The sequence below is a fragment of the Hipposideros armiger genome, unplaced genomic scaffold, assembly GCF_001890085.2.
Source record: "Hipposideros armiger isolate ML-2016 unplaced genomic scaffold, ASM189008v1 scaffold_344, whole genome shotgun sequence".
Classification (NCBI taxonomy): Eukaryota; Metazoa; Chordata; class Mammalia; order Chiroptera; family Hipposideridae; genus Hipposideros; species Hipposideros armiger.
Window position 1 is genome coordinate 1,039,149 of NW_017731694.1, and position 11,753 is coordinate 1,050,901.

At 40.1% G+C, this 11,753-nt stretch overlaps 1 protein-coding gene across 1 annotated transcript in view; it reads left to right on the forward strand.

Annotated features, from left to right (window-relative positions):
* ERICH6 (glutamate rich 6) overlaps window positions 1-9,003 on the forward strand; it is a 31,774-nt gene extending 22,771 nt beyond the window's left edge. The window contains exons 9-12 of the mRNA XM_019661308.1: window positions 409-554; window positions 1,552-1,760; window positions 4,178-4,406; window positions 8,740-9,003. Of these exons, the coding sequence (XP_019516853.1) occupies window positions 409-554; window positions 1,552-1,760; window positions 4,178-4,406; window positions 8,740-9,003 (848 nt within the window). The remainder of the gene's footprint in view (window positions 1-408; window positions 555-1,551; window positions 1,761-4,177; window positions 4,407-8,739) is intronic.
* Window positions 9,004-11,753: the final 2,750 nt, after the last annotated feature.

Genomic DNA, 11,753 nt, shown 5'->3' on the forward strand with positions numbered 1-11,753 from the left:
CAGCATCTTAGCTGTAGAGGGCAGTGTCACTGGCCCTCATATGTGGGATCTGAATTGGGGCCCTCTGGCGTCCCAAGCCAGCTCTTAACCAACGCGCCCCTCGGCCGGCCCAAAAAGATATATTTTTGTTTTTAAATTAAATCTCTAGTATAAAGTTCCTTGATATTCAACTGTTTCCTACTAAACCTAATGCTAGAAAATTCCACTTTTTCCTTCTTTTAACAAAGAAATCATCTCATTTTTTAGTAAAAGAAGCCCCTCACTTTAACTTAATGAAGGTCCTCATTTTCCTTCCACTAAAAAAAGTCTGACGAATCAATGCATTTGTGTTTGAAATTTCACGTTAGAAAACAGGTTCTAGAAAATTTAAAACATGTATATACTCTCATGTGATCTTTTTCCCATTAGATTCAAAGCACTTGAAAACAATTTCTTATCAACTTTCCGTGGATATTCCAGAAAAAGATATAACTGATGACAGACCATTTGATTTTCAACTAGATGAAAGAAATATATCCATTGTGTGCTGTGATTCTAGGATAGCATGTGGAAAGGTAATTTTAGGTTTGATTTTTTTTTTATTTGCTACTTTTCAAAAGCCAATTTTACCTAAAATTATAAAAGCTGTCATGATTAATATGGCAGCTTGGAACATGGCACATTTAACTATTGTCAAAAAGAATTGGTACAGACTTGGCTTTTTAACTTCTACTAGACTTTGCAACAGTGCTTTACATATGTTTTATGAGGGGCTCTTTTGGTTAAAGCCTTTTTACTTTAAAATATGGTAATTGATCATTAAGGAACATTTGGAAGCCTTAGAAAACTAAAAAGAAGAGGAGAAAATCACCAAAAGTCTCATCTTCTTCCCAAAAATCATTAGTAATATTTCAATATTTTCTAGACCTGCACTACCCAATATAGTAGCAAATACTACATATGGCTAAATTTAAAATAATTAAAATTAAATTAAAGTTTAAAATGTAATTCTTTAGTCACACTAGCCAAATTTCAAATGCTAAATAGCTGTATACAACTAATGGCTGCCAAATTGCAGTACTGATACAGAACATTTTTATAGTCACCAAAAGTGTTATTAGATAATACTCTTNAACAGTGATCGTTTTACTTCTTCCACTTCCAATCTGGATGTCCTCCATTTCTTCTTTAATAAAATTTCCCTGACTGGAACCTGCAGTGCAATGTCGAATAGAAGTGGGGAGAGTGGATATTTTCATCTAATTCCTGATCTGAGAAGGAAAACAATCTTTATCATGTTTTTTTTCCTTTTTATTCTAATCAATATAGTATATTCATTAATTGAAGTACGGATGTTCAAACTTGCATTCCTAGGATAAACTCTACTTTGTCCTGATATATAATATGTTGTTAGATTCCATTTGCTAGTATGTTGTTGAGGTTTCTTGTGTCTCATAAATATATTTTGATCCACATAAAAAGCATAAAATCCTTCTGTAATAACAGTACCTTCCATTTTCAGAATGCTTTACAGTTTCAAAGGGCTCTCTCATAAATTGAATTTATTCCCAGAATAGCCAAAGTCCATTAATTAGAACAACTCGAATGACCTTATCTGATCTCAGCTACCCATCTGGAAACCTCGCCATCATCCGAGTGCCCAACGAGATAAATGGCTTCACGTGTATAGTCCAAGAAGACATGCCCACTAACCCCGCAATCCTGGCAGTGCTGGATTCTTCTGGAAGAAGTTCCTGCTACCATCCAAATGGAAATGTCTGGTAGGCTCCTACGTTCTTCTTGCTGCCATTGTGCTTTGGGGGTTTGTGAAATTTTATTTTTCCTTTTATTTTCTTACAACTTGATTGACATATAACTGACATATAACATTGTGTAAGTTAAAAGTACAACTGTGTTGATTTGATGCACTTATAAATTGCAAAATGATTACCACCATAGCATTAGTTAATACCTGCATCATGCCACATAATTATTATTTCTTTTTCTTGTTGAGAACATTTAGGATATACTCTGTTAGCAACTTTTAAGTATATAATACAGTATTATTAAGTGTAATCACTATGCTGTCCATTAAGACCCCCAAAACTTACTCATCTTACAACTGGAAGTTTTCTTTTTCCTATTTAATGATAAAAATGGCTTTAAGAAAATTTATTTAACCTATTTAGATAATAATGTTCAACTGTGAGAAATATTTGATTTATGCCTTTCCATATGTTCTCAGTGGGAAACTCCTAGGCAACTATGTAAAACAAAGCTCATCATATGCTTTCTGTAAACAGCAAGAGAATACGAAGCATACAATTTCAATATTAGGGAAAAGTCTCTAAATAAATTATATGGTCACCATAGGGATTTGGGATATGAACCAGGCGGTCTCTGTAGAGCCTGTCTGTGCCCTCATAGTGTTACACCACCTCATCCATGGAAATAACTTACAGTGCACAGGTGCCCCACTGTGTTATTGTGTGAGATGTATTTGTAACTAGTAAGCTTCCTGCAGCCACACCCAACAGCAATAACATACAAACCAAATCTCTAGAAAAATTAAAATCCTGATCCCATTTTGATCTACTAATTTATATACTCTGTGACTTCATATTATTTAATTTAGCCTGAGAAAGTAAAATTTAGGTTCTAACTTCAAATACAATTTAAACTTCTTGAGCTTTTCAGGAAGAGATATTCCCTCCCTTTAAATTCTTTAAAGGTATAACCATCTCATCTTGAGAGACTCTGCCAATAATTGACAAAGCTCGGACACTGCCAGGACTTGAGAAAGTTAGGACGCAGAGAGCTATTTGTGTTCTTAGTCCAAATCAGTAGTCAATCCATTATCCCTATGCATATTGGAGAATTTCTACTTATCCTTCAGGGTTCAATAGCATTGTATTGAACTCTGTATTACACAGGGTGGGGGTACTATGCAATTGTCACCAGATACTCATTCGTTTCTAGGACTTTTCCCTTGCCTGTGCAGCCCTCTGACCCACCAGCTCTCCTGGGCCCTCTGACATGACTCCTTGGTCCTCTCCTAGCTGCCTCTATTTGCCTCTTGTGAAGCAAGCCCATCTCCCCTGCTGGACTGACGTTCTTTGAAGGCACACCCTGGATCTTTGCCACTACGTAGCATGTATCTATCTGTATATGGTATAGACTCAAAGAATGTTGATTAAATAATTTATCTAGATAATTTTGCATCCTCCTTCCCAGATATAATGAGATAATAGCCTCCATTTCTCATTTGTGCTTTTGCTATTAGATTATTACCACTAATCAATACTGGGGGAATAAGATTAGTCATTTTACTTAGGGGGCACTCATGACCAATTCATCTGGTTTTAAAAAGTAGTTCATTATCCAATTAAGCCAACTTTCTAAGAACCCAGAACTCTAACAATTCTGTCTGCTCAAGAAAGGCATGGTGATCCAAGCTGGAAGAAGGTGAGCGTACGAGAAGAAGATAACCAGGTAGAATGGAAGTCATTAGCACCACTAGATGTCAGACTGTGCAGTGCTAAATTTGTACATGTGTAGTAAACTGTGGCATTGGTGACGCTAAGGGACTGGGGAGCCCATCTGGTCTAAGCTCCCCCTTCTGCTCTGTTACAGAGCTGTTCACCACAGTGACCTCTGAGATGTTCCCCAACTCCCTCCCTCCTGCCCACACCCATCCCTGATGAGAGGTCTCCTAGAAAGTCTTCTGGTTCCCAGTTCTTGGATACCGTTAGAAAACAACTCTCTTGCACTGAGGCCAATTTGGCCTTCCCCAGAATTTACATCGCCTGGCCTTCATTTTGGCAGAGCAAAATATGAGCCCTGGCCCTCTCCCCTCTTTCACATATAGACCGCTCTCCTGTATTTCTTCTGGTCCAGACTAAACCTTCCCTGTTCCTTCTTCATCCTTCCCAGCACATAAGTTTCCAGATAGCTTTACCATCCTGGTTACATTTTTTAGACCCAGTTTGGTTTTAGGTCTTGAATTGGACTCAGTACTTCAAATTAGTATAGATTTCAGTCACAGTCTTATGACTCCTAGGATCACCTGAGGTTTTCCACCATCTGGATGCTATTGGCTAGCAGAAACTGATGCTCTCTGGTTAGCAAATGACAGGGCTAATTTCAGGGTGGAATTATTATGCTACTGTGAATGATTTTTCATTTCCTTTCTGCCCAGGGTATACATCAATATCTTGGGAGGTCAATATTCAGATCAAGCTGGCAACAGAGTACGAGCTTGGAATTGGTCAAGTTCTGCCTCTCCCTCACCCTTTGTTTCATTTAAGCCTGTCTTTCTGGCTTTGAACCATTATATTGGAATTCGCATCTTAGAACAAGACAAGATTTCAATCACTTTTCTAGCAATGGGCCAACAGGCAAGAATCAGTTTTGGAACCAAAGTGAAGGTAAGCATGTTTTCACAAACAACTAAAGCATTTAGAATAATAAGAGTAAAGTAACTTTTGTTAGTGTTATTACTGATAAATTATACTTGTGTGTAATCTGCCCACTAAGAATTTTAAATTCAATGAGAAGACACACAGTGAAAGTGTCATATGGAGTGGGGGCAGCCTGATTAATTGTTTCTTCTTCCTCAGAAATTCCTTTTAGTTCGGACTTGGATCCAACCAACATTTACTGAGTGTTGGCTCTGTGGCTGGACAGTGCTGCTTTGGGAGTTTGGTTTTTGGGTTTTGTATTGTGTTTGCTTTTCTCTGTACTATAGTAGAAAGCCCAGAGTTAAGTCAGGAGACCTGGATTCTCACCATGGTCAAGACCAAGTAGAAGCCCCATCTACTTGGAGACACTTCCCAGACCGCCTAGCCCTTGGCCCACTGAGGGTCAGTCACCTCCTCCTCTGGGTTGTCCATGCGCTCACCCCTGTCCCTGGGCTTGCTGAGCCACGCCACCTTTCTTGCCCTCATGGCCACCTTTCCCACTGAATGGCGAGCTCCCGAAGAACAGAATCTCTCACTGATTCCTCTCCCGAGGGTGTGGCCCCGAGTACACCCTCAGTCACTGGCAATACTGCACAACGGTTAAAACATGGACTTCAGGTTACAAAGACATTGTTTCAAACCTCAACTCTGCCGCTTAGCTAAGTGGGTGAACTTGAACTTCACTTCCCCCATGCGTGTACACACAGCCCCAGGGAAAACTCTGAAATTGAAAATCTACCTCCATAAGTGATGGGCAGGGAAACACTGAAGACAGAGGCTGGCCACTCCACTCCAGCCTGGCGATTAACAGAGTTTAGTAAGAGAAACTTAACATACAAGGTGCACCATGAGCTGCTGCAAAGCGAAGTGGATATCCTCCACACTGCTTGGTAGGCCCCAGAGAATTATATAGATCAAGGCAGGATGGATAGGGACACTGGTACGTGACCCATCCCAGGTAAGGAAAAATGCCTTACATTCATGCCAGGGTCAGGAGAACAGCCTGTTCCAGGAACCAGCATTCTTGGAACACAGCGGAGAGGTACTGTTCATGTCAGAAGGAAAGTACCGATTACAGACAGTCTCTGAGGGGATTAACATGAAGCAGTCTGCTTTGGCATAGGTCTAGCTCACCGGTCTGGCAGTGTCATACCATGGGACAGTCCCTCCTCCACACCTCATCTATCAGGTGGGGATAATGATTCCTACCTTATAGATTGTGATGGAGACTCAATGAGAATGCAAAGTACTATGCACTGGCTTGGCTCTGACTAAGTACTCAGTCACTGATAGCTCCACACAGATGTAGAGTTTATCAATTATACCTCAGTAAAGCTGAAATATACACACAGATGTAGAGACAGACATAGAGATCTATGTGGATCTCTATACATATGTAGCATGTATCATATGTGACTTTGAACAGTCCCTTAAACTTTTACTTCATTTCATCAGTTATTGGAAGAGGTAACTCCAAGCTTCAAAGGTGTCTTCAACTTGAAAGAGTCTATACTTTTCAGTAAGTGGAAATATGACCTCAATATTCAGCATGGGTAAAATTAGCTCATAAACATCAAACAAAAGGGAGACTTCAGATTCAGCCAACATACAGTGAAGGTCTGCAGTACGCTCCTCACTGTTCCAGCTACTTCCCATCAGTCTAGCTGCCAAGGTCAGCTGACTGGGCTCAAGACAAGCTTTCTTGGTTAGAAATGTACAGCATAGCCTTCTTTTGGTACATTACATTCATAGTAACAGCATTCTTACCAATAATGTAAAAATACACTCCCTCTCTTCAGAAATGAATTCCAATCAGAAAAAGAGTCATTTTCATGCAAAAGAAAGAATTTGATGTCAAAGTTCTTAGTTTTCTCATTGTCCTCATAATCATCCTTTTAGATGGTTTTGTTTTTTTGTTTTTTTTTAAAGATTTTTATTGGGGAATTGGGGGATGGGAACAGCGCTGGGGAACTGGGGAAAGGGAACAGATAAGTTGCTGTCCTTTTGTTCTTCAGTCTAGTTGTGGAGGACGTTGCTTCACTGGCCCAAGTTGGCACCATCATTGCGCTCTTCCCAGGTGAGGCAGATCAGTCGCCGGCCTCTGGACGGCCGCTCACGGCGGCTGTTGGCCACTCATGCTGGCTGCTGGCTACACACAGTAGCCCATGGCAACCCACTGCAGCAGGGGCTGCAGCCTACGCCGTCGCCGGCGACTCACGGCAGCCCAGCTCCAGGTTGAGCTGTTGTTCAGCATCTTAGCTGTAGAGGGCAGTGTCACTGGCCCTCATATGTGGGATCTGAACCAGGGCCCTCTGGCATCCCAAGCCAGTTCTTAACCAATGCGCCACTCGGCTGGCCACTTTTAGATGTTTTAAAAATACAAAAAGGACGTGTGTGAATAAATTATTATATTTGAAGGTTCAAATAACAGAAATATATAAAGTAAAAACTGAGATTCCACCTTTATCCTTGCTTTTATTCTAACTCCCTTCCCAAAGGTAACTACCACCCAAAATTGGTGTGTATTTCTCTCTTCTATGTATTTTAAATTATTCACATATATCTTTTTAAAATAAAAATTGGATTATACCATACTGATTATATTGTTGGGGTGTTCTATTTGTTTTTGTTTTCCACTTAACAAATATTAAAGGTTTTTCCATGTCTATATTTCCAAGCATATTTGTCTGTTTTATTTTTAATTGCTACATAATATTTCAGTGGTTTCTCTACAATTGTTAACTATCTTTTTTTATATATGTGTGTAGAATTAACTTCCAAGTCCTCTAGTTTTTTCTTTTCCTTGACAACAAGAATTCTTTCAACTCTCTCAGAAAATATTAACTATGTCTATTCTAAAGTCTTCCTCTGACTATTAATTCTGTTTCCTTGAGTCTAAGTATCTCTGATGGGTGAATCTGATGCCTCTCTTTCATGACCTCAAATTTCCTCAGAAGTTTAGTGATTCTTGGTTGTATGTTCATTTTTGTATTTGAGAATCCCTGTTTTCCTGCATGTTTTGCTTACTGCAATTTGCTTCTGGTAACTGTGGAGAAGTGATATGTACTGCCGAGGGGTAGGCGGCTAGCCCCAGCACCAGGCTTTCAGCCCCAACCAGGGCTCCTCTACACAGAGGAGAGCGGGAGGGGCTGCCTCCCAAATCCTAGTATTTACCTCAGGGCCTTTCCTGCTTCTCATTTCTGTTGACTTTGAGCTCAGAATGTGTGTGTTTTGGGTTAGTGGTTTCATTTGGTCATGTCTCACTCTGGATATGGTCCCATCTGCTTTTTTATTTTTAGGCATTCCTTAAGATTATTTCATCTGATGAAAAATGTTTCTGTTTCCTAGAACCATTATTGATTTGCTCTCTAAAAAAGTTTTCTGTCACGTTATGGAATTTGGAATTGAAAGGAGGTTAAAAATGCTGATTCATTCGTTATTCCTCCATTTCATACTCCTCCCTCCCTTCCTCCCTTCTTTCCCTCCTGATCCTACTTTCCTTCCTTTCTTCCAATGGGGGGAAGAATGAAAATCCAGAAAGATCCTGTGAGTTCTCGTGTCTTTGCAGGTAAGTGGTCACTCTGCTTGCAGAAGGCAGTTCAGCTTGTATTTAGCCTGCCTGGCTGAAGCTAAACACCACTCCTAGGCTGGTCCTGACATCGCAAACAGGAACCTCCTTAGGCAAGACTGTTCCAGCAGATCCATTCACCTTCCTGCAGCAGCAAGGAGACATTAGCCTGAATCACCAAAGGCTGTGAGGAAGTAAGGAGTGCAGAGGCCAAGGAAAGGCCCTAGAGAGGTTAATGTGGAATGGCCTCCCGGAGGTAGCGTCACTTTTAGGAGAAGGAAAGGAGTTTTACTTGCCTGAGTCCTTCTTGAAAATGTCAGCTCAAGTGCTACCTTCTCTGTGGAAGGCTACCCCCTCAGTGCCCTCCCAGCCAGCATTTACCACGCTCTCCCGCACTGGGCACTTCCCAGGGAAGGCATCTTTGTGCTCCCCTCAGTATATACTAGTTAAATTATTATTAGGTTGCACCAACCTAATATTTGAAAACATTGTAAGTATTTGGATGTGTCCAAATCCTGTTTGCTCTGGCCTGCTCTAGTCTCTCAAGTCTCCACAGCATTTCAGCTCATCCTCGTTCAGATTAGAATAACAGCACTGACGTTTATAGATAATTAGACTCAAGAGGGAATCCAGCTCCGAATTAGTGCCGCCGCCTCCCACCTCCTTGGTTCCACAGGCACCATTTCCACTACGGGACTCTGAGCTTCCCTTCTCTTTCTCTTTGCTGAAAAGCTACCAAAACCTGAGGAGATTCCGGTTCTCCGACACTTGAACGGGGATGACCTTCTTCTGCTGGCCAGTTTAATAAAGATCCGACGCCTGTTTCATAAACTTGAAGGATGTGTGAATTTTCCCTCCAGCCAGATGTGGGAAAAATTTAAGCAACCTTCCTACCTTTCTTCACTTTCTCTAAAACTAATTGCCCTTTGTAACAATTCCGGTATAAAGCAAGATACAATAACAACAATAGCAGCGATAATAAATGAAAAAATTTAAGAATGATCGTGCTTTCGTTTGTTTTGTTGATGTTTTTACGGTGGGTGGGGGTGGGGGGGAGTGGATTGTGGGAGATTTCAAGAAAAGTATATAAAATGACCGGGAAAGACCAAGAAATATGCTTTATTATAAATTTAGAACACATCCTGAGTCATCACAGGTTTACATTCTGGGTCGGAAAACTATTAATTAACAAGTCAATTTCGGGACACCAGAGAATGAGCAAAAGTGTCCACATCAGTTAGAGCTCCATCAGGAAAACAGAAAGCAGGGAGGGATTAGGCGCTTCCAAAACCAGTCAAAAGGCTGAGGAAGTGAAGGTCAAGGAAAAGCCTGCTGGCTTTCAGGAAATCTGGAAGTGAAGGAATCTCAGGAAGCCAAGAGCACCAAAGTGAACGAGGGGCCAGAGCTCCGTGGGAAGAGCTGCAGCCTCACATTAGACTGAGGGAATAACAGGAACTGCCATCCAGCTGAATAGCCACCCCCTCCTGCCAAAGGTGAATGATGGCTGCTGCTTCTCTCCCACCTTGCAAAACTCAGGCAGGCATCTCTCATGGGGGATAGGAACTGGACCTGGCTAGCAAAGGACTGTGGGACGATATTTCTTTTCCCTTCCAAGGGGCGTGAGGGCAGATGCTGCTGAATCTGCAAGGATAGCACAGCAGTTTCTTCTGCTCAGTGATAAAGTCACTTTAGAGCAGAAGGCAGAGTTGAGAGCTGGAGGTGAACAACCCTACTGATATCCTTGGAGCACCCAACACTGCTTCTCCTGAATTCTCCGGACTTCTCGGTTCCCTGTTCTTTTTTTTTCTTTTAATTTTATAATAGTTTTATTGGAATTGAATGGCCACATATAGCTTAAAGCTGTCATCCGCCATTGTTTTTATTTTAATTTATTTTTAATTATAGTTGATATACAATATTAGTTTCAGGTGTACAACATAGTGATTCAATATTAACATACCTTACAAAGTGATCACCACAATAAGTCTAGAAACTATTTGTCACCATACATATAGTTATTATATTATTGACTCTCCTCCCTATGCTGTGTGTTACATCCCCGTGACTTATTTTGTAACTGGAAGTTTGTACTTCTTTTCCACCCAACTGTTCTTTGGGAGAGGTGAAATGTAGTTGGAGGGGACCATTCCTTATATAGTGAATTCCAAATTTGGTGCTAATGCCCAAGAGGGATTAAGCCTATCAACCATTCACCACTTAGTGTGAAGTACTAAATCACATTGTTTTCCTACTAAGAGCCAACTGAGGAAGCACAAGGAGGGAATGGAAGGGAAAGGAGTAAGTGGAAGCACGGGCTACCCAGGGAAGGCTGCTTGCCATCCAGCAGGAAGTAGGAACTAATAAGGAAGTAGCTGAGATACTGGGAGATGCTCCTGAGTCCCGGTATTAACCCGTTCACCACCTTTTACGTTGTTGCCTTTAGCCAGCTTGCTTTATAGGAACTGCGTTAACACTAAAGATTCTGTTTTATTATTTTTCCATTTTTATTCTTGCTAATCTCCACCACTGTCTTTGTAAAAATAAGGTTCCTAGACTCACGTCTTAATGCTAAATCTGTCTTTTTTATTTTTGCCTACTGCGTCTCCCATTTCATTGATGAGTGATCTTTTAGTTTCTATCAAGTGAGATAGAAATATTAAATTAATTGAGCTAATAAGTATCAGCACATCTCTGAAAAGTAGCACATAACAGTACAACAAGTAATGATCACAATGAAGCCTTAACTGAATCTGTTTTTGTACATTAGTAAAAACGATTTGGGGTATGCTGAGCCCATACTAGGTACGGAGTGAGGCCCTGATTAATTGGACATAGGCAGGATAATGAGATGACATCTTATACCATGTTGTATCCTGTTTAATGCCAGAAGGTTATTTAGCATGATCTTTACTTTTTAAAAAAATGATAATTGTTTACACGTAATAAATACATGTTGTGTCTCTTAAAATGTATTAAAAGGAAAATGTTTCCAAGTGAAAAATACTTATATCTATTTGCTATCTATCTATTAAGGTCATATATCAAGGCAGTTATAATTATTTAAGGGATTGAGTTGTTAAAAATAACAATAATGATACACCTTATTTTGAGCACCTCTATGTCCCAAAAATGGATTGGGGGAGAAAAAAAACACTTTAAAAGTGTAGATTTTGGGCCGGCCGAGTGGCTCAGTTGGTTAAGAGCTCACTGAAGAGTGCGAGCTCTGAGCAACAGCGGTTCGAGTCCAGCCCAAGCTGAGCTGTTGGTGAGCTGCCAACAGGTAGCAGGATGGCTCAGCTAAAAAAAAAAAGTGTAGGTTTTTCTAGAAGTAAATATTAATGAAATTATTATGTACCTAAAGCTTAAAGTAGTACAAAAAAATCTTTGTCTCCTTTTATTCCTGATCTCAGAAATATGGCTTTTATTTTTATTTTGCTTATACATATTTTAGTTTTTATTTATACATTTTTTAGACAGATAAAATGATCATCTCTTTTAGAGGAAATATATATTTACACACACACACACACACACACACACACGGTGCCAAAAAGTTATATACGCATTTTAAGAAAAGAAAAACTATTAAAATTGTAATGCTCGATATATACCAATAACAAAAGATGAATACAAGTCACTTTGACTTCTGCAATTACAAGAGGTTCTCAAAGTGGTTACCATCAGCGTCCAGATACTTCTGAGTATGGCAAACTACTGCTTGAGCAACGTTGACCAAAGTGTCCACT